General features: G+C 35.9%; 1 protein-coding gene across 3 annotated transcripts in view; it reads right to left on the bottom strand.

The window, feature by feature from the left end:
- The window catches only part of LOC150074975 (ATP-binding cassette sub-family C member 1-like), an 889,139-nt gene that overhangs the window by 301,453 nt on the left and 563,421 nt on the right, over positions 1-24,265 (bottom strand). For all 3 annotated transcript variants that reach the window (XM_090388347.1, XM_090388349.1, XM_090388348.1), the window contains one exon: positions 9,391-9,638. In XM_090388347.1, the coding sequence (XP_090244473.1) occupies positions 9,391-9,638 (248 nt within the window). The remainder of the gene's footprint in view (positions 1-9,390; positions 9,639-24,265) is intronic.

Raw genomic sequence — 24,265 nt, 5'->3', positions numbered from 1 at the left:
AGTTTTCCAACCCACTTAACACTGCCTCGATAGCCTCCGCAAATATTCTTGCATCCTTTCTATTTAAGTGTATTCCATCCCTGTAGAAGCAGTCTCTACTGTTAACAAGCGCAGACCAACCTCTGAACAATTCTACCCCTTGAGCCTTGCACAATCTCTCCAGGGCTGACCTGATCAACAAGGCTCTCATCATATGATTCCTCCTATCGTTTCTGGGTAGAATTGCAGACGCATTCAAATTCAACCCAAACTCATGGCTTCTTTTTTCAACATTGACCCGTATTTGTTAAGTAATTCTGCCAGTCTTCTAATCTTAATAACACTGGTGCCAACGTGTACAACAATATCACCTTTTGTGCCCTTAAAAGATGATATCTGCTCTACACTCTCTCATCAACCTTTGTCCCTGGCAGACATTTCTTCGCAGTGTCTGCAAGTACAACATACAAAGACATTTTCCTTGGCTAGATCACTTCCTGTTTTAGACAGGTCTGCAAACATTTCACATTTCTTTAGACTGTGGTGTGTTGGAGAATCGCTCTCTTTGGTTCTCCTGCAAGCCATAGTACTATTGGTACTTTGTGCTTGCTGCTTTAGTCTGGGTCATGCGTTTAAGTATAATTTAAATAACAATGAAATTTAATAAGATTAATAAATTTTACTGATTAATTGATAATACTAAATCTAAAAGATTTCTAATACATTCCTATGTATTTCGCTATTTAATTTTATGGTAAACCTCATGCTAAGAAGTTCAGGATTTATGTTACGCTATTCCGTATTGTATAACAATGGCAGCAACCTATGAATGGCAAGAACTATGGACACAAAGTATTAACTTTCAAAATCGCGATCTAAATTCAAATAAACCAAGGAGCTTGACTAGGACTATAAAGCTACTTATAGAAAATAATTTAGTATAACAATTAAGTCAATAAAATGATTAAATATATAGAAAAACTTAGAGTTCACTGGAGCTGCAAAAATCTTGGCCAACATGGTAATAACTTCGTATCCCTCCACAATTTGATATAGATGTAAGAAAAGAAAAAGAAAAGAAAAAACTGACTCGAATAAATACTACAAAGGTCTTTCAGATAACAGAAGATGAGAAAAAGCAGTATGTACTGGAACTTAAGAACAAGTTTGAGCTTGTGAAGACCTTTCAGGACCAAGATATCGACGAGGAATATAACAATTTTCTGAAAGTGATAAAGCCCGAGAAACCTATATGTAAAAATAAAATCCAAAGAAGAAAAAATTAGTCAAAAACACTTGTCATGATGAACTGAAGATGAGGACAGAGAGAGGACATAAGAGAGGACATAAGAAGATTTAACACAAGAAAAGTAGAACAAGCATTAAGGGAAAACAATGGATTTAAATCAGCAGCCTGAAGAATAGTGATGGTGTACTTATAAATAGCAGAGAAGGCATAATTCAAATAGCAGAAGACTACTATAAAGAATTATATAAGGAGCGAGGAAATGATGTAAGCAGTGGGGAAGGTGGACAACAAAATTAACAACACATATGACATACCGATATCCTCCCTGATGAGGTAGAACGTGCATTGGAGAAAACTTAAGAATCAGAAAGCCCCGAATGAAGATAAATTTACTGTTGAGTTATTAAAATTGGGAGGAAGAGACGTGACACAGAAACTGGCAAGGCTCTTCACAAAATATATTAGGAAAGGCACGTTGCCTAGGGAGTGGAATAATGCAATCATAATTTTGCTGCATAAGAAAGGAGATAAATCAGAATTGGAAATTATAGACCAATTAGCTTGTTATCCCTTGTCTAGTTGTTCATAATGGTCATTACTAACAGATTAGAAAGAATACTTGAAAAGAATCAACTGAAAGAGCAAGCTGGCTTTAGGACAGGATTCTCAACTATAGATCACCTTCACGTAATATCACAGCTAATGGAGAAAGCAAACGAATATAAAACACCATTATGCCTGGCATTTGTGGATTATGAAAAGGCATTTGACTCCATACAGCATAAGGCAATGTTTCGGCACTGGAAAGACAAGGCATTGATACCCCATATATTATGATTTTGAAGAAAATATATGAGAACGCTACCTCCTTTATTAGACTAGACAAAGACAGTAGCAAATTTAAAATTGAGAAAGGAGCTTGACAAGGAGACATAATATCTCCGAATTTGTTTACTGCTGCCCTTGTAGAAGCTTTCAGAAGATTGGACTGGTCGCAGAAAGGAGTCAATGTAAACTGAGAGTACCTAAATCATTTACGATTTGCAGATTTGTGATCATAAGCCACAATCGCAAAGAATTAGAGGAAACTCTTAATCAGTTATGCACAGTTATTAGTAAGAATTTCGGACTAAAGACAAATATGGCTGAAACAAAAGTAATGATGAACAAGTATGCCGCAGAAAGGGATATAATCATTGAAGTAGCAGTAATGAAAAGGCGGACTCACATACTTAGTTGGGACAAGTCTTTATCTGTAATAATAATACATGGCTGGAAGTCAAGAGGAGAATAAATTTTGGATAGATAGCATTCAGGAAATATAGTTGCATACTGAGGAGTAATATCCCAATTTGTCTGAAATGTTGGGCACTCACCAAAAGAATCGAAGAAAAGCTGAAAACCACCCAGCGAAGAATGGAACAAATTATATAAGGAATCAGACTTTTGGATAAGAAGAGAAACATGAATAAGATACCATACACAAGTAAAGGACATTCTTATCAAAACTAAAGAACTGAAATAGCCTTGGGCTGGAGAAAGCTTGAAGACATGATGACAGATGGACTAAAAAAATAACAGAATGTTGTTTTATTAGTCCCCAAGACGAGCTAAAATTAAACCCGGAAGACATCAATGAAGATGAGAAGATGAAATTCAAGAGTTTGGGGTAGTAAATGGATGGCCATTGCACTATACAGAAAGAAGTGGAAAGTTGCAGGGAAGGCCTTTCCTGCAGTGGATTGAAAATGGCTGATGATGATAACTACTCACCTATCTTGCAAATGGCTGCATAGATAGAGCTAATAAGTGAATATATATTTTTATATTTTGTGTAAATATGGTGTAGTATATGTTATAAGTCATTGATGGCTGTTTAGCTAAATTAGGGTAGCGAAATTAGGATAGAAATAGACACCCCGGCCCTTGTATTACACTAATAGCACAGAGTGTAGAAAATTTTAGTTGTAGGAAAGAAAACAGTATATGATTAAAAAAATATAAAGCTGGCGCTCAGTTTATCCGGGAGCACAATCTCCCGGATTCCACAATTTTCCAGGGAATATGTCCAGGGCTGTTACTAACTAATTTAATTTTGCCTCCCGTAACCAGACAATGACTTATAACTATAATACACAATATTTACACAAAATATATATACAATAGAGCATCAGTTATCCGGAATAACTGATGTCAGACCTCTTCCGGATAGCTAAATTTTCCAGGTAATCGAACGTAAGGTAAGATTAAATAAATTTAATCTTACCTTGCGATTAAATTAAATTATTAAGATTAATTAAATTTTAAAAAATTATAAACCAATCTCAGAAAACAAACATCCATCCAGGCGTTTTTATGATTTTTATACAAAACAGGAAGATTAGAAAGATTTTTAAATACTCTTGGTTTTTTCGACTTACAAATAATGAGCAGGGACAGTCTGTAGCATTTGCACACAGCAATTGTAACTTGCTCTTTTCTTATCTTAAAACCTGGTGCAGGCATTTCTCTTTTAGTGGCTAGGATTTTTCTCGGTAATATTTTCCATAATAAACCCATCTCACTCATCAATATTATAAATGTTTTCTTTCTCTTAATCTGCTATAACTGAAGCAAACTTACAAGAACACCACTGCCGATTCGTCTGCAGAAAGTTTCTCACATTGAATATCTAGTTCATGAATACAATGTTTCAGTTTAAAGTTTTTCAGCCAACCTATGCTTGCATTAAAACCGTCATTACCTCTTAATTTTCTATTAAAATCCAATGCTTTTCACACAACATTGGGCCAGACATAGGTTCACCTAAACTTCGCTCTGAAGAAAACAAAAAAATAAAGTGAGTGCACTCTCTAAAGTGGAATTTTCAGGTTTCGACAATGTCTTTTTCATGCTAGATCCTCCTTCACTATACATATTCTACACAAATTCTGGTAAAGCATTGGAATTTTTCTTGATGTCTCAAATTGTTGAAGTCCCCACATTAAACTCATTGGAGAGATTACCAAAATTTTCACCCTTTCTAATTTTATTAATAATTTCCGATTTTTGTTACAATGTTAAAACTATGCGTTTTCCTTTCGTTCACATTTTATTGTAAAAAGATGAAAAAAAAAAAAATTAATAAATCACACGGTTTCAGGCTAATTCTTACCGAATCTCGAGCTAAACTAATCTGAAATTCACACATGGTTTCTGAGAAAACCTAGTAGTTTCTGTGATATTTTTCTAAAGCACATTTCTGAAGGTCATATAGAATTCTAGAGGTCACACCCATAAAACAATAAAAACAATTTGCAGTTTTTGTTTGGTGGGCTTTTTTTTTTGTACAATCTGTTATATATGGGTGGTAAACTCGATCTTTTCCTTATTAGAATCAAAATTCAATTTCCAAATGTGTGATCACTATAACTGGCGCTTAATGTTAATAAGAAAAAAAAAAAAAGAAAGAAGAAACAGCCTTTCAAATTATTCTGGATAACTGACAATCTACTGTATATACACTGGTGTTCAGAGAAAGTGCATCACCTAGGTATTTCACATTTCAAACCCTTTTTTCGTGATGGTATGTTACATTAATGACTAGCAACACAAATAGAAATATAAACAAAAGATATTTATTAATAGTTAAGACAAAGTTAAGTAATATTTGACAGGTGATCTCAAAATATTCCAAAATGAGCATTTGCAACCTTTATACAACAGTTTTGGTAAACAAGACAATTATGGCTGAAATGTTATCAGAAGCCCTCAATTTTCTTCAGTTTATCATTTTAAATGGAAAACAAAATGAAAAGTTCACCAGGTGCAAACTAATATTTAGTTGAACCATTTCTGGTACTGATAACAGCAGCAGCACACTGTCGAGGCATTGACAACATCAATTTCTGAAGATAATCAACTGATAGTCCGTGGTTCCAAACATGAATTATGGCTTCCGGAAGTTCACGAAGAGTCTTTTGTTTCTTTCTGGCAACTGCAGATTCCACACGACGCTGACAGTTCTCTATAGGATTCAGGTCTGGCTGGGCTGTTCTCTGGCTGACTAAGAGTTGTAATGGACCGTTTTTCCAACCATTTTTTCACCTGTAACAAAAGTAAACATCTAGTTCATGTATACAGTGTTTCAGTTTAAAGTTTTTCAGCCAACCTGTGCTTGCATTAAAATCTTCATTACCTCTTAATTTAAAAACATTACTGTCAAACCTCTAATGTAAAAATGAAGCTCAAGTAACTACAGAAGTACATACTTACACATTTCACCTGATGACAAGGAGCAGAGTTGTCCTGAAAGATGCAGTTACTTGGCAGGTTGAAATCATCTCTAATGGTTGGCAGCAATTTGCCTTCCAATAAAGCCAGGTATCCACTGGCATTTATGGAACCTTTTATAAATTGCAGGTGACCTACTCCGCGATACGAAATGCACCCCCATATCATTTGGCTGGTAGGGAATTTCACTGTAGACACCATACAGTCTGGATGGTATTCTTCACCACGTCTACGGTGAATCGTTTGTCTCCCATCAGAGCCATGCAGGTTGAATTTCTTCTCATCTGAGAAAATAACTGACTTCCACTACTCAGGGGTCCATTTGACATGCTCCGTACACCAAATTAATCGGGCCTTTTTCATTTTTTGTGTGAGGAGGGGCTTCTTCTTAGGTCGACGGGCTACAAGTCCATTTTTGAAGAAGCGTCTTCTGACTGTTACTGTACTTGCTACCACTCCTGTAAAGAAGTTTTACAGTTTTTAAGGCATAAGCACTTCAAAACGCAGTCCTGTTTTGGCACAAAGACTCGTTTTCGTCCGGTTCCTTTTTTTTCATATCAGCAGAACCAGTATTCTTGAGTTTGGAAAGTTGACTGATTACAAGACACTCTATAAGCAATATGACAGGAAGATCATTCTTCCTCATGTAAAGCAACAATAGCACCCTTTCTTCGTGGCATAAACTGCACATAACTTGCCATCCTGACACAAGCAAAAAATGACTGCAACTCTTGAAGGGCATGCTTATATAGCTGATAGTAACAGCTGATACAATATTATGTCATCACTTACGTGTGTCATTCTTATCTGATGCAATCTGTATGAAATGTTGCCATGCTTATGTTATTCGGGTGATGCACTTTCTTTGAACACCAGTGTATATATACAGGCAATGCCTGTATAACATGGTAATTCTACAACACAGTTTCGCTCTAACACGATTGATAAATTGGGGCAATCCTCCACAGCATAGCACTTCAACAAAGGTTTCGCTCTTGCACAGATTGAGAATTGCTGGAAATCTCGCAAAACACAGTATTTTTGAGTTTTTGTGCTGGGAAAAACCCTGTTATTATTAGATGTAATTTTCAATGTTTCCATTCCTTTTTGTGAATTCCTGCTGTTGACTCGCTAGTTGTTATCGCCATTTTGATATTTTTCTAAAGCACATTTCTGGAGGTCACTACCATAAAACAAAAAAACAATTTGCAGTTTCCAGTTTATTGGTCTTTTCTGTTAGTGTAATCAATTATAAATGGGTAGTTAACTCGATCTTCTTGCATTTGCTATAATACTGATAACTGGAATTCTGTGGGTTTTCACGTTATAATGGTAAAATGTGTTTCCCCTTCCATGAAATATTCAGTCATATAAAAAACAAATAAAATTTCAGAAACTCAACTCATTACTCCATATCGTGTTTGTTGCAACTTGTGCGTACCATGTTCTTTGTTATTAATTGCTTATTATTTTTACTGTTTTAAATTTTACAACAAAAAAAATTAATTAAGTGAACAGAAATATAAATTAGTATGTACATATTACAGTATGTATTAATTAAGCCCTGTACATAAGCGTAAATTTATTTTTATTTTGCTATCTGGAAAATATTCTTCCAATTTTCATGTATCATTCAAAGCGGGGTCTGCTGTATTTTGTTGGGAGATCCCTGGGTTAGGTTCTCTGATATTGAAATTTGCGCTTGTTTGAGACCAAAAAACAAAAAAAAAAAAAAAAAAAAGCATCGTGCAGTTCATGACTTAAAGAGAGCAGAAGGTAAACGAAATCTAGATGCAGAAGAGATTGTGCTAAGCAGCAATGAAGAGGAAGAAAATGAAATGAACATACATTATCTGATATACAAGTATCGCAGTTTGTAATATAAGACATTTGTTCAGTTATTACTATTTAAGTTACTACTATTATAAAAATAAAGTTAAAATATTAAGTTATTACTATTATAAAAATAAAATTAAAATATTGTTATTACTACTGTAAAAATAAAGTTAAAATATTAAGTTATTACTACTGTAAAAATAAAGTTAAAATATTAAATTATTACAACTACAAAAATTGAGTTCCCAATAGTTATAAAAAAAAAAAAAAAAAAAAAATGCTGTACGTTTTGTTAGCTTATGGAACATGACCTTTTGTACTGGTTCTCAGTCCCGTATAACACAGTTTCACATTACAAAAGATTTTTTTGAACCAAACTACCATGTTATACTAGAGTTAACGGTATATATAAACATTTAATTCCCAACTAAGTTAAACTTTTGCAACTGTAACCAAACATTTTTTTCCCCGCTATCCTCAAGACATGGATATTTTCTATCTACTAATTACAGCTCTTCTAAAGTGATGTTAGGCTGGTAACTGACTCATACAGCAGGAGCACTTTGTGCTTAGTTATGATTCTCTAAAAGCAATAATGCAAACAAAAAAAAAAAAAAAAAGGAAAAAGAAAGGTCAACTTTTTGCTCGGATTACAAGTATTAAAAAGCAAATTATTTAACAAAATGTGTAAACCCCCTATAACTTTAGAAGGTTTGAACAAATAAACACGACAATACAGCATTTTGTGCTTCTTGAAAGGGTCCAAAGATGGGTAACTTTCTAGGTGAGGTTGGCAAAAGGGCATCCATATGAGGAAAGACTTCGAATATGTGGGTTTCAGAGCTTGGAAACTAGGCACCTTAGAGGAGACTCGATTGTGGTGTTTAAGGCTCTGAGAGGCATAAGTAAAATGAATGAGGAAGAAATCTTCACGGTTATGATTCTAGAACTAGGAGCCATAATCTCAAGTTATGGGGGGGAGATGTTCAGACAGGATTGCAGGAAATTTTATTTCGGCCAGCAAGTTATAAATTACTGGAATAAATTACCTACATGGGTAATTTGGGGAAATTCAAAGGTCAGCTGAATAATTACATATGGGAGGAGGGAAACACATAGGTTGTCTATTTCCTATTCTCTTATTATTTATTTTTTTAAAATTTTCTTATTATTATTTCATTGTATTTATTTTTTTTTGGCTGGTGCAGCATAAGCCATAGGCTTCCTTGCACCATGTGGCTAATACTAATACAGTTTGTGTACATTGTGCTGCAGGACTTATGGGGGAAAAAAAACAAAAAAAACTTCGCAATGTTTTTATAATTTGCAAGAAATTTACTGAATTTCTCCATAGCACAATTGCCATATTTCTTATATTGATTCATTAATTGTCTATTCACTGTCTAAACAACAAGCCGAGGAGATTATTTTAAATGAGAATTATAAAAATTCTGCATAGCATTAATAAAAATATCTGATTAAAAATTTCTTGATTAATTAATATATTTATGAACTCATGTGGATACTTTAAACTCATTTAAATCGAAACTGATGTATTTTGTCCTTTGAATTTCAAATTAATAAAGTTTTATTGTATATTACTAATAATTTCAAAATGATAGTCATAAAATGTCTCTTCTACAGACTTCTATAAATTCATATTTCAGTCATAATGCATGTCACAGAGGTGGTAGATGACTTTCATCAACCGGTGAAATACTACCACTTTGCTTATTGGAGGCTTGAAGTGGCGAAACCCATGTTTAGTCTCTAGAGCAAAGCTTCCGGCACCCCCCCTTCCCCCATACTTCTCCTTCAACCCATGCACGGTACTAAGTACTATAGGTTTTGATACCTTTCGTGTTTGGGGTTTTCATAAAAAAAAAAAAAAAAAAAAGTTACCACTAGACAAAACGTTTGTTCTAAGAATCAGTGACCATTCTGTGAAACATGCTAGTATCATTCTCACTCAGTGAAGTCTCTTCACAATCCCTTTTCTTAAGCATACTTATAATACACATGTATAATTTAACTGAAGTAAACAGTAACTATACCATCCAATATCTGGGGATCCAACTTTCAGGATTATTTCTTCCACCATCTCTATTTCAGGGGCATCCATGACTTCAATCTCACTATCACCAGTTTCTTTCAGATACTGCATTAAAAATTCTGCAAAGGCTCCCTTTTTATCCAACAGTACTTGATAAGAACCTGTTTCGAGGATGGCACCATTTTTTAAAACAACAATCATATCAGCTTGAGAAAGATAGGTTAAACTGTGAGTCACAAGAATACGGGTCTGGAAATAAAAAAGAAATATATTAACATGAACCTATGAAGATATTTCAACAGAACTAAAAATAAAGACTAAATGTTTAATTCATTATCATTATAATAATAATAGTGGTTCAGGTTAGTATGAGAGATTATGTAAATAAAAGATTTCAAAAATAAAAATTACAGACATTTCAAGATTTATGTAGTAGATTTATTCTTGACAAGTGGAAGGTTGTGTACAGAGGCCAAGGGGATACACAAAGGTGTATCTCCCAAATATTGGACAAGTAAAGATGTTCATTCATGTAGAATGCATGTCAAGTAGCAACAATAATATTTATATTGTACAAATGTTTTTAAACATACATCAAATGTCTAATGAATATAAGCTACTGCACATTAGGATGCGGGATTTTGAGTTTGAGTGAGTTTTTGTCTTAATCTTTCTAAGCACATATGCAATAACATATTGATTTGCTCTATCTGTCCTTCTGCCATCTGTCCTTGGCACTTAATGGATGGATTTTCATAAAATTTTATATTTTGTGTTTTAAAAGAATCTGTAAATCATCCCAATAGAAATCCCTACCATTATTATAATGGCTTTCTCCAACTGTGTCTGCATTTAGTAACTCAATTCCCAGTGGATGGATTTTGATAAAATTTTATAATTAGTTTTAAAGAGACTTGTCCAATCATAAAAAATTTCATTAAATTGGACCAATCTGCCACTGATAATTTTTTTGTCTGTCTGGCTACATGTTATTAATCAATTCTTGGTGGATCAATTTTCATGAAATTTTATACCCTGCCTCTTTTATGATGATTTTTCAAGGTTCCTAAATTTCGTTAAAATCAGACTAATAAAAATCATACCAATAGAAATGTTATTTTGTTTTTCATACATATGTCGGCTATCAATATGCTGTATATTGTACCTGATGAAGTAAATTATATTTGTTGCCATTCACTGATTGGAAGAATGGCCAATATGATTAATGAAAAGGAAATAAATGCTCTCGATTCATGAATAAAAGTTGTTACTATTTTTTTTTATGATTTTTACATTTTATGATTTTATTTAAAGCTTTTTTTTTAGACTGCTTTTATTTTAGCATTAGCATTAGTAGAGGCATTTGATAGAAGAAAGCAAGCTTATGCAGCATCAGCCCAAAAAAAAAACCCACTTCCACTTCACCCCTCTGTTCGTTCAAAATACCTGTCCAGCTGAGCCTTAAACTTATTTAGGCTATCAACCTCCACAACAAGGGATGGAAGTCTGTTCCACCAACCAACCACCCACTGGCTAAAGACAAATTTACGCACGTCTATCCTACATCTGTCTTTCCTCAATTTGAATTTATGCCCTCTCAGGTGATTATTCTGAGTTAGAGGAAGAATCCCATCAGCACTGAGCATGCTCAAACCATTCAAGGCTTGATACACCTCTATCAGATCACCTCGCTGGTGCCTAGTCTCCAGACACTGTAATTTGCAAAATTAAGCCTTTCTTCGTAAGAGCACCCCTTTGTTCCATTCACTAATCTTGTTGCTCTTCTCTGTACTCGTTCCAGCAGCTCTCCATCCTTCTTGAAATGAGGCTTCCAGACCTGTATACAGTACTCCAGGTGTGGCCTGACCATTGCCTTATACAAGGGAATAATCACCTCCTTATCCCTGCTGGAAAAATTCCTGTATAACATTGACAATACTTCATGAGCTACTCTTGCAGCCCGTCTGCACTGCTCAGAGAACTTCATATCTGCCTGCACAACCACCCCCCAAGTCGCTTTCATTCTCTACCACTGTCAGTGTAGTATTACAGAGTTGATACGTTGCTCTGGGGTTGCTGTTTCCTATGTGTAGTACTTTACATTTGTCAATGTTAAACTTCATTTGCCACCTCTCAGCCCATCTGCTCAACCTTTCCAGATCCTGTTGAGGCAGCATAGTGTCAGTAGTGTCCTTGACAACCCTGCCAACCTTTGTATTGTCTGCAAACTTGGACATTAAGCTTGATATACCACCATCAATATCATTTATAAATACAGAAAACAATAATGGACCCAACACTGAGCCCTGAGGGACTCCACTAATAACATTAGTCCACGATGAGCAATGTCCATTGATTACCACTCTCTGTCTTCTCTCCCTCAACCACCCCTTTATCCATAGCAGCAATTTGCCTCCAATGTCACACTGCTCCAATTTGTGTAGCGGTCTTCCATGTGCAACAGTATCAAAAGCCTTTCTAAGATCCAAGTATATAATATCAAAGCTATTCCCTGCATCCAGTTCTTTTGTGACTGCATCATAGTATCTAATCAAATTGGTCAGGCAAGACTTCCCCTTAACAAAACTATGCTGTGTCCGAGCTATAACTGAAGTCTTGTCTAAATGATCCCGCAGTGCTTCTTTAACCAGCGCCTCCATTAATTTTCCTGGAACAGAAGTTAAGCTCACAGGTCTATAATTACTTGTGTCAGCCTTTGATCCTCCTTTGGAATTGGGGTCACAATTGCACATTTCCAGTCTATGGGTACCTCCCCTGAGTCCAAGGAAGCTCTCATAATTATGGCTAATGGTTTGCTTACTTCCTTTGCTGCCTCCTTTAATATAACTGGATAGATCCCATCCACCCCGGGTGCCTTTCTTGTGTTTATCTTCAACAATTTCTCCTCCACTTTACTCCCGGTTATTTCAAGATTCTGTAGCTTACTGCTAGAGTTGAATACACCTCTGGCATTCCTCTCTCTGAATAACTCCTCATGTGTGAATGTCGATGCAAAATATTCATTTAGTTTCTTAGCTACCTGAGCAGGATCATCAACAGTTGACCCATCAATATCAAGTGGACCAATCTGATTCGTCCTCTTCCTTCTAGAGTTTACATAAGTAAAGAACTCTTTGCTGTTTTTCTTTTCATCCCTTGCCAAGGATTTCTCGTAATCTGCCTTCGCCTGCCTAACCTCCTTTGTAACTTGGTTGCATATCAACTTGAATCTATCATACGCTTCTGTGTCGTGTGTTAATTTATAAGTATCCCATGCATTTTTCTTCTCTGCCACATGCCTCATTAATTCATCTGACATCCATTTTGGCCTAAACCTTGAACAATATTTCTTAGTTGGTATGTAAAGCCTAGTAGCTTCCATGATAAGTTCTTTGAATGCTTCCCATTTTGAATTTGCTGTTGGTAACATCATCAGTTGGTCCCACTGTATAGAATTTAAATACTGTCTCAGTCCATCATAGTCATCTTTACGGAAGCAATAACCCTTCCCTTTACCCCTAATGGTAGTTACCTCTTTGAGTAAATCCCACTTCAGCACACTGTGATCACTGCCACCTAGTGGTTCATTTATCTGCAGATTCTTAATGCATGAAGAATCACTGCTGATAATCAAATCAAGAGTATTACTCCCTCTAGTTGCCTCCCGAACATGCTGATGCATTAGCATTAGTAGAGGCATATGATGCAAGAAAGCAAGCTTATTCAGCATCAGCCAAAAAAAAAAAAACAAAAAAACACACACCACTCCCATTTCACCCCTCCGTTGGTTCGAAATACCTGTCCAGTTGAGCTTTAAACAATCATCCAATGTAGAAAACAATCATCCAATAAATCCAGAAAAGCTCTGCTAGTGTGTGAGTGACCAGCCCCCAAATTCCAGTCAATATCTGGGAAATTAAAATCTCCCATTATAAGACTCTCTGATTTACTGGCCCACTCTATTTCCCTGTACAGTTTCTTATTATACTCATTAGAGTCATTAGGCCTATAGCACACTCCTACTCTCAATTTTGATCTCCCAACTTATGTCACACCAAACTGACTCAACACTGCACTGTCCAGCGATGTCGACTGGCTTCACTTCCTTGGTTTTTATGTGTTTCTTAACTAATAGCATAACCCCTCCCCCCTTCCTATCCCGTCTATCCTTTCTGTAGACATTGTACTCCCCAAATTCCAGTTCTGCATCCCTTATATCTGTGTGACACCACGTCTCTGATATCCCAACAATATCTGCCTTTGATGTTTTGAGCAATACCTCAAATTCATCAAATTTATTTACTAAACTCCTAGCATTGGTGTACACGCAAGTATACCTGCACCTGTTTCTATTCTTAGCTACCCTAACACAACCCATGTGTTTACTTGTACCGCAATTAGTATTAGTATTAGTAACAGCCGTATGGTGCAAGAAAGCCTATGGCTTATGCTGCACCAGCCAAAAAAAAAAAAAAAAATCCGAACAAAACAATGATAAAAACAAAAATTAAATAAATAAATAATAATAATTAATAAATAAATAAAAATAATAAAATGAAATTAAAAATTAAATAAAAAGGAAATTAATCCTATCATCCTATGCGCTTCCCTTACCCGAAAGTACTATCCAGATGACCTTTGAATTTCACCAAACTGTAGGCCTCTACCACCCATGAAGGCAACTTATTCCAGTAATTTACAATGGCTCCCAGCAGTCTCTGAAGTATCATGCATCTTGTTTTTCAGGCTTCTGCTCATTCTAATAGAAGCAGTGCAAGAATCTCTTTCACCTCTGCCAGTGGCTACTGTCAATCTATTGGTCTTTGTCTCCCCCCAAGCTAGCAGTTTTCCGACCCACCTAACACTGCCTCGATAGCATCAGCAAATATTCTTGCACCCTTTCTATTTAAGTGTATCCCATCCCTGTAGAAGCAATCTCTCCTGTTAACAAGTACAGTCCAGGCTGAAAAAAATTCTACCCCTTGAGCCTTGCACAATCTTTCCAGGGCCGAATTGATCGACAAGGCTCTCATCATATACTCCCTCCTATTGTGTCTGGGCAGAATTGCAGACACTTTCAAATTCAACCCTAATTCGGCTTTTGTTCAACAGTGACCTGTACTTATTAAGTAATTCTGCCGGTCTCCTACTCTTAATATCATTAGTGCCAACGTGTACAACTATATCACCTTTTGTGCCCTTAAAAGATGATATTCGCTCTACAACGTCATCAATCTTTGCCCCTGGCAGACATACCCTGGTCCTGTTCCACCTATCCTTTTTACAAAGCATGTTCCCCGTTTCCCTGACAATAGAGTCACCAACAACTACTAGTTCCTTCGGGACCAGCGCATTCTGCCTTGGGGGTTGCCTCTATGTCACGTGATGCCCAAGTGCAAGCTCTGGCGTTGATGTGGGCAGCTGAGAGCTTGATGGGCCCCTCAATTTAGTTTCTTCGAGGGCGACCGCCCTGTCCTTCAAGCTCTCATATAGGCCCACAAGAACGCTGAGTTGTTGCCTGATATCGATACACTCCTTGCATCGCGCACACACAAAGACATCCCCCATGGCAGTATCATGTCCCGTACCCAATTGCTCTGCAAACATCAAGCAAACAGTGCATTTTATAAGGCTGTGAGTCAGAGGACAACTGCCCCCCTCAGTTCTGCTCTGAGCCACAGCACTTCCATTAGCTTGAGCCTTTTGCTTTGCTGCTCTGGTCTAAGTCATGATTCTATTAATTTATTAATTAATTATAATTAATTGTGTTATGTTATTAATTATGTTAAATATAATTAATTATGTTACGTTTGTAATCTAAGTTGTTATATGTATATATTTAAAAGTACAATTTAACTGCTAACGAAGTTCAACTAACGCTATCTAGTACGGTATATAACTATCGTATCACAAAGGCGGGAACTTACAAACTTTATATCTACGGACACTTCAGTATTAATTAACTTTCAAATCTCGCTGTCTCAATTCAGAATAAACTAACGATCCTTACTAGGTCTATAAGCTACTTACAGAAATAATTCGATGTAAAAAATATTCAATCAAGCGACTAAATATGGCTAAAGACATTCAGCGGAGTTGCAAACAAGTGGATACCCTTACCGATACTTTTATGCAATTACAAGGCCGAGTAAAGAATAAATACAAAATTAACAAGAAAATCACAAAATAATGTTATACTACTAAATTTAAATCAAAAGTTTTAGAAAAACAATAATTTCAAATCAATAAATAAGAAAAATCCACTTAGCGGCTTTGAACACGACCGTCTCCTAGTGGCCTCGTCAGCAGCCTCCTTTGTTAAACCTAAGCTAAAATTAAGTCAATAAAGCAGTTTTATATATATATATATATATATATATATATATATAACTGCTTTCACTCCATAGTTTTGCCAAGCTACTGGCTTTTGTATTATTTTTATATGAATTCTCTGAATTGTACTGGGCATCATGTCGAGGATGTGCATTTTGCTGCCTCTAATGAGAGCTTAATCTTCTTATATTATGTTATTGCATTATAAAATTTTTAAGTCATTATTGAAATATAACTCAGGTGATAGTATTGGGTTGATATGCAAAAAGCAGCACCTGTGCTGCTTTTTTGCATATCATCTATCTATATTTCTTTTTTTGTCCATATAGGCTTACATTATGTTGGTGGGGTGGCTTAGCTCTAGAGCGGTGTTTCCCAACGTGGGTCCCACGCCCCACATGGGGGGAAATTTGGTTGTTCAGGGAGGGCAATTTGAAAATTGCTCGTCTAGAGTTTAAAACAACCGTCTACTATAATTTAACTTGTACAAAGGAAGAATTGTTGGTATGTCAATTTGAAATAAGCATTCGTTAAATGTTGTACTTTCTATAGAGCCGTACTTGAAAGTTTGGAGTAATATCAACTACAGTTTGCTCGGAGAGTACTGCTTACTATGCCTAGTGAAGGAATAGTACGTACTGTATTGGACGATTGCTTATGGCATGCGCAAGCAAAGTGGTTGTCTACTGTAGCCTACCCTACAGCAAACTCAGCATGTTATATGAAATAGGGAATTCCTTTCATACAAACGCTCGTTTGGGTGTCGTGACTGTACATTTGGATAGGTTCGGCGATCTCAGATTAAAATAAAAAATTACTTTGTCCACGCACAGAATTATTAATGAAGAACTGTGATACAAAATGGTATCTATTTGTCGTATATGTATATTTCTGTGGTCTCAGTAAATAAGCAAATAAGTCCAAAAACTCGAATTTGCAGGAGAGGAAAATTAAACTTCACATTCTCATATAAACATGCATATATTCGAATATACAAATATTTATTACTCACGCTAAAACTACAATAACGAAGATATCTGCATGTCACATAATAGTAAATAATAAATATTTTATTATAGTGCACTTATCTCATTTTTGACAACTTAGACTTATCTGCTTATTCACAGAGACCACAGATTTAATAGCCCGAATTCAGTAATTTGTGTGATTTATTCATTCAAAAAAAGCATACTAATAATTAATTTTGATATATTAAAATAAAATTAAATTAACTTTAATGCATAGTTTATTTTTAGTTTTTGATTTATCTTATATTTATTTCTTTCAGTTGCGCAGTAAAATGAGTAGTGCAAGTACAAAAAAAGTTCATCAGTATTCAGAGGAATACTTAAAATTTGGTTTCATACCCGCTGTCCACGATCAAAGGTCACCTTTTTGTCTTTTATGCCAACAATGCTCGACTCAATGAAGCGAGGTCGTCTTGAGGCGCATTTGAAGGCGAAACATAATGCTCATGTAAATTCAGATTTAAATTACTTTCAAACTTTAAAGAAGAATTTTGAAAAAAGAGCAACATTAAAGTCTCTGTTTATTGCTCATACTGCAACTGTCAATCATACTCTTGAGGCTAGTTATGAAATTTCTTTACTCATTGCTAAATCTGGGAAAAATCATACTATAGGAGAGAATCTAATCAAACCATCAATATCAGCATTTCTTATAACAGTTCTGGAAAAGGATGACAAAGACGTGAAAGCTATGCCACTCAATAACAATACTGTTAGCAGAAGAATAGATGAAATGAGTGAAGATAGCCAGAATTTAAAACAAATACACCAACTGTTTAAATATAGTGGTTTAATATTGAAAACTATAAAATGTACCAAACGATACTGTACTGTAAAATAATATATGCAAAAAAACTAATTTACAAAATAAAATGTACGATAAAATTTTTAAAATATACAATAAAATATAGATAAAAGTATTTAAAAAATTAAAAGCGATAAAACATTGACTGAAGCTTTCGGGGGCTTCCGCCTCCTTTCTCAACAACAATGATGTTTAAGCAACACATTCTTAAGTAACAGGTTCACAGCACACGTGGCTGACCAGGCGCATACTCAATATTTCTTCCATGTGAACCAGAACTGAAAGCGGCCCGGGGGTGTGGAAATATAAAACGCTCGTCTTTTTCAAGGACCACAGCCTCCAGCAGGGGGTGAAAACAAACCCCTGTCCCTATGAGTGAAGATATTGAAATACAACTTGGAAAGCTGAAAACAAGAAAATTCTCAGTGCAAATGGATGAATCAACTTTGAGAGACAGTGAAGCCATACTGATAACTTATATAAGATATACTGATAAAGGTAATTTTGCTGAAGAAATGTTATTCTGTAAATCATTAGAGAGCACCACTACCTCCAAAGATATATATAATAAGCTAAAAAATTACTTAGATGACAATAATATACCAATGAAAAATATAACATCTTGTGCTGCAGATGGTGCTCCTAATATGATGGGCAAGAAAAATGGCTGCTTAAAATTGATGAAAGATGAGACTCCAGAAATGCTTCTTGTGCATTGTGTTATTCATAGGGAAAACTTGGTGGCTAAAAATATTTCGCTTGTTCTTAATGAAGTACTAAAATCAGTTATAAAGTGTGTCAATGCTATTAAAGCTAATGCCAAATGTGAGTGTCTCTTCAAGCTTTTTTGTGAAGAACAAAATGCAGACCATGTGAGACTTTTACTTCACATTGAAGTAAGGTAGCTCTCGAAAGGGAACTGCTTGAAAAGATTTATGGAACTATTTGATACTATTAGTGACTTTTTAAGTGACAAACTTGAAATGAAGCATCTGTTAATGGTCAATGGTAAAGCATTTGTGAGTTATATAGCTGATATCTTTGAAAAACTAAATATATTAAATAAACAACTTCAAGGAACAAATAAAACTCTCGTCGATGCAAAAGCGAAGACATTTGGTTTCATTGCATTTATTGAATTATGTCAAAAATATATTTGTAACAAAAATTTTGAACAGTTTTGTTGGCTGCAAAAATGTGAAGTGACTGATGCAAAAGCGAAGACATTTGGTTTCATTGCATTTATTGAATTATGTCAAAAATATATTTGTAACAAAAATTTTGAACAGTTTTGTTGGCTGCAAAAATGTGAAGTGACTGATACCACCGTACTTGTTATTGTGGATCATCTGAAAATTCTGTCCGCTGATTTAAAAGAAAGGTTTTCTGATTTAAAACAAATTGATTTTCCAATCTGGATGATGCAACCAATGTTAGTGGATTTGTCTGATGTATCAACGCAGTACCAAGAAGAACTCTCGGAAATGCAAAATGATGAGTCAGTTAAAACTTTATTCAATATAAAAGGAGCGATGGCATGGCTTTGTGATGAAACAGAAATTAAATACTCAAATTCAACCAACTTTGCAAGAGAGCTATTGGTACCTATCTTCATATTTAGCTGAATGTGGATTTAGTGCCATAAATGATTTGTTACTAAAGAAAAGAAATCGACTGGATATCACAAAACGGGGAGACTTGAGACTGAAGCTGACTAAATTGGAGCCCAATATAAAATCTCTCTACGGCAAGAATCAAGCACAAGGGTCTCACTAAATGTAGTGCACTCATCTAGAAGTGACTTCACGTGGAATGTTGAAATTATTAAACAATTAAATAATAATTACTAAAAATTAAAATATTATAGAAAAATCTTTCATATAAATTATTTTGTACTTGAATTTTAGTTGTCTATTATATGTTTTGAAAATTTACTTACTGTTTTTTCTTAATAATTTCCTAATGATTTCTTCCTAAAACAGTCTTGTGTCCTGAACAAGTTGTAATCAGGCTTCATTTAGGGAATAATTCAATTTTTGAATATAAAAAATATGTATGTGTTACATAGGGGGCATCAGAATTTTAGAAAGACTTAAGTGGGGCATGGTAAAAAAGGTTGGGAAACACTGCTCTAGAGTGCTGTCTGTTCTATGGTTTATTTCTCGCTGCACAAGGACCACTGCTATGCAAATTCTCTGCACTTGTGGATCGATCAGAGGAGGAAGGGGTGGTTTGGTCCTTCTATCTATTCACCTTTGCGATGATTTGTCTAGCGATTGAAATGCAGTGATTCCATGACCATTATTGGCCTTGGTCCTCTGTCGATAAGGGGCATAATAGTCAGTCTATTATTTTGTTACTTTTCTTTTAGTAGTTAGTTTTAGTCCCCTTTTTGGTGAAATTTCACGTCTCTTGGAACTGCTCAGAAGTGGGCAGAAGTGTACCATTAAATTATTATATAATTGGTATTATTTAAATTTAAATTGGATTCATTATTATTAATTGGATTTAAAGAGCACTAAATTATTTGGGGACTTGCAGCCGCGGTTTCTGTCTTGTTACCATTACTTTTCCCCTCCCTGTTGATTTAATTTATGTTTATTTTTATGTTAACTTTTGCTCCATAGTTTTGCCAAGCTACTGGCTTATGTATTATTTTTGTACGAATTATCTGTTATATATATATATATATATATATTAGATTTGAACTTCTGTAGATTGTAATTTTCAGGAAATACATATGAAGGAAGGTTGTTCCACAAAACACCAGTTGAATGAATAAATGAGGAAGATGAAAAGTTGATTCTGTGAGTTTGAAGTTGGATAGTAAATGGATGTTGGCGGCACGTGTTCGGGCTGTTTTGAAAGAGAGAGTGGGAATTATAGAAACCAACTCAGAAGAACAGTGTACATGGAAGTATCTGTAGAGAAGGCATGCAGCAGAAACAGTATGTATGAGAGAGAGAGAGAGAGAGAGAGAGAGAGAGAGAAAAAAAACACTGTTAGAGAAGAGTCATTAATTAACCGAAATGCCCTCTTATGAAAGGAATCGAGGGCACAGTCCCAGATGTGGGAATAATATTATATGGTAGGGCAGATTTGCGATTTGTACAGGGTGAACAGCTGTTTGGAAGAAAAGTAATGCCGAGAGAGAGAACTAAAGAGAAAACCAAGTTTTTAGAAGGAGAGGAAGCAATATTTGTAGTGTGCTTGTGCCAAGAGAGATTAGAAGTCAGGGTAATCCCCAAAAGAGATATACCATCTTGCTTGGCGCATTATACCCTTAGTAGCTAATGCGCCAATAAAATCAAAACCAACCAACCAACCATCCTGCTTAGAAATCGGAGTGTCACCAAAGATAAGCATAGGAGCAGAAGAATCCTTTTGCAAGATATCACACAGGACTCAGTTTTAGAAGGATTAAAATCAATTAAGTTGTCTTTACCCCACTAGAGAATTACCCGGAGATTGATATTTAAGGAATTGGGAGATTCCTTAAATATCATATGGTCCATTTAAGGTATCGTGGATATTCAAGAAGTTGAGGCTGATTGAGCAGGGCAAGGTTTCTCAAACTGGAAAGTGGAATGCAATGTGCTATCTTCGGCAAAACTAGGGATAGGATTTCCGGTCAATGGAAGAAGGTCATTAATATACAAGAGGAAAAGAGTGGAGGAAAGAACTTAACCTTGTAGGACACCAGCATTAGTGGAGAAGTTAGAAGACAGAGCCATCTACCATCACCCTCGGTGAGTGATTAGAGAGAAAACTGGATAATCAATTATAAAAAATTAGCAACCCATAAGATGGAAGGTTGTTTAGAAGACCTTTATGCCAAACACAATCGAAAGTCTTTGAGATGTCAAGAGCAATTGCTTGTGTTTCACCAAACCATTCCATTGAATTTGTTCATAAATGGATAACATAAGCCAGAATATTTAGGTAGTTTAACAGTTGGCAGTTAATTTCTCCATTATTTTTGAAAGAGTAGAAGTAATTGCAATGGGACGATAATTGGATGGGATGGATTTGTTACCCTTTTTAGGAACTGGCTGGATATGAGCAAATTTCGAGGAAAGAAGGAAAAACACCTTTGGAATAAGAAAGTGAAAAAAAGGTGGCAAACAAGAGGAGTAAGTTCAGGAGCACAGATTTTGTGAACAAGTGGAGAAATACCATCAGGACCTGGAGCTTTTTTAGCATCAAGACTCTTCAAAATTTTTCTACATCCTTTTGATGAAAGACCACATGAGGCATTGAATTGAGCGTGTTGGGAATGGTGGGAGGTGTTTTACCAAGAACATTAATACATGAGTTGGAAGAAAAATGGAGGTCAGCTTTGTCCTTGGCTCAAGTGACAACAGAACCATCTGCTTTTGACAGAGGTGAGAGATGGGCAAAAGTTGCGGCCAATAGCTTTGGCAAGAGACTGGAATGCTTGGCTACCATTAGGGCAAGAAGCAAGTTTTCTACTCTTAGTCTTGTTCAAAATCTAGTTTGGACTGATTAATAACTGATTTACAATTGTTGTGAGTTTGGGTGTAGGCAGAAAATGAAACTGAAGAATTGGAAACAAGCCAATTACAATATGCAACCTTCTTCTCTTGAACAGCCTTAGCACATTTATTGGAAAATCAAGTTAGATAAAGGAAGAGATTTTAATGTAGAGTGTGGAATAAATGATTCCATTCCTACAAGAATAATTTCACTGACACGATCTGAGTAAACATTGACATCAGAAGTTTTTAAACAGTAATCCGACCAAGGAAAAAAAAAACTCGCAGGTCATCCCATTTTACGTTCTTTAAATGCCTAACAACACGATGTTGGTAATAGCCGTGAGATAAAAGCTCCATTGGAGAAGAGACAATCACCAAGTTGTGATCTGAGGTTTCAAAAGGACCACTCACTTCGACCGTGTACTCTTAGAAGGGTTGTTTGTGAGAAAAAGATCAAGCGTGTTGGCTGTATGGTTAGGCTTGTCCAGTATTCTGGTAGGTAATTGAACAATCTGTGCGAGGTCATTAGTAATGTAATTGCAAAAGCCTCAGCATCTCGACCAGCTGGGTCTGATTGACTAGAGAATGGAAGCCAGCTGGAGTTGTGAACATTAAAATCACAAAGGAAAATTACCTCACTGTTATGAAAGTTGGACTGGAGAAAGTCAAGTTGCAAAAGAGGAGGTCAAAGGGTTCCAATTGATTAGTGGATTTGGGAGAATGGTAGAGACAACAGATGAATTTGACAGAATGAGGTAGAGAGATTTTAAGACAGATGAGGTGGAAAAGAGGGGATTCCAAACTACCAAGGCTCTGACAGGGAATATCAGAATGGAGATATGTACAAGTACCACACCTCTGAGAGGCCTCTGTAGCCGAGTGGTTAGGAGCGGGAGTGCAGTACCACATGCTCTTTGAATAGACCAGGGTTCAAGCCCGACTGCTGAATACAGTCGATCTGCCAACCGGCACTGGACCAGCGTGGCAGATTATGGTCCATTTCCATCAGCATGAATTGTTGAGGAGGCTTCCATCCTGCAGTGGGTTGATAATGGCTGCACTTTACTTTACTACCTTTGAGACGAAAGGAATCATACGGTGAATAATTTGGGCAACTGAGATGAGCAGTGGTTGAATCAACCGATTACTGAGATTCTGTCAGAAAAAGTACATGAAGTTTGGCACACTGCAAGTGGAAATTGACATCATTGAGATTAGAATTGAAACCACGTATATTCTTGAATTGGACTTAATTTGTAAATTATATTATTTAATTACAATAAATAAAGAAGAGTAGAACGTTTCAATTCAATATTAAGAAGAAAAAAAAAGCAGTTATGATTAAATGGAATTATACAATTAAGTTGCAGCTTGACATCTCTCTCTCTTTCTTTCTTTCTCACTTTTCTCTGCCCATATTGCTTGTATGAAGAGGCGTAGAGGGGAACGGGTATCCTGTGTGTTATCAGACACTCAGCCTAAAACACTGATGGATCCAATATCTCTCTAATACAGAAGATTTAGGAGAAGTCTGGATGGCCTGCCTCCCTAAAATCCACTCATGCACACCTTCTCGATGGTAAGCCCTGTGAAGTCACTTAGGTGGCAACGAACGTGTAGAGTGGTTCTCTTCAAGACGCCTGGTCAGCGTGAAGAGAAAAAGACCAAACCCTCCAGCATATGACAGCACGACAAAACAAATTGCCCTCAGTCTCCAGCAGCTTTCACTCCCCCTCTTATGGCAGCGAGAGGATCAGAGTGGAAGCAGAGGGTGTTAAGAATTTCTGGGTACGACAAGGCTGAAATGCACAGAAACTGAACTTGGTCTGTTATAACATACGATCACTCATCGGTGAAGACAGGATATTAGAGCTGGAAAAGGAATTAGAAAATGTGAATTGGAATATCATCGGTTTGGCTGAAACAACAAGAAGAAATGAATCACTTATAAGTTTATAAAGTGGAAATCTGCTGTACACCAAAGGAAACAGTGAAAGGAGTGGAGTTGGGTTTCTGGTCCATAAAGATTTTAAAAACAACATTTTAGAATTTAAAAGTACATCACCAAGGGTGTCAAGACTAATACTCAAGATTTCTAAGAGGCACAAGCTAAAGGTTATAATGATTTATGCACCAACATCGAGCCATGATGATGAAGAGGTTGAAGAAATGTACATTGAAATTGAGTCTTCGAGATTAGCAGAAAACCCA

This window comes from Mastigoproctus giganteus, chromosome 14, assembly GCF_048544385.1.
Source record: "Mastigoproctus giganteus isolate SK-2022 chromosome 14, ASM4854438v1, whole genome shotgun sequence".
NCBI lineage: Eukaryota > Metazoa > Arthropoda > Arachnida > Uropygi > Thelyphonidae > Mastigoproctus > Mastigoproctus giganteus.
The sequence above is the reverse complement of the archived record's forward strand: the minus strand, read 5'-3'. Positions and strand labels throughout refer to the sequence as shown.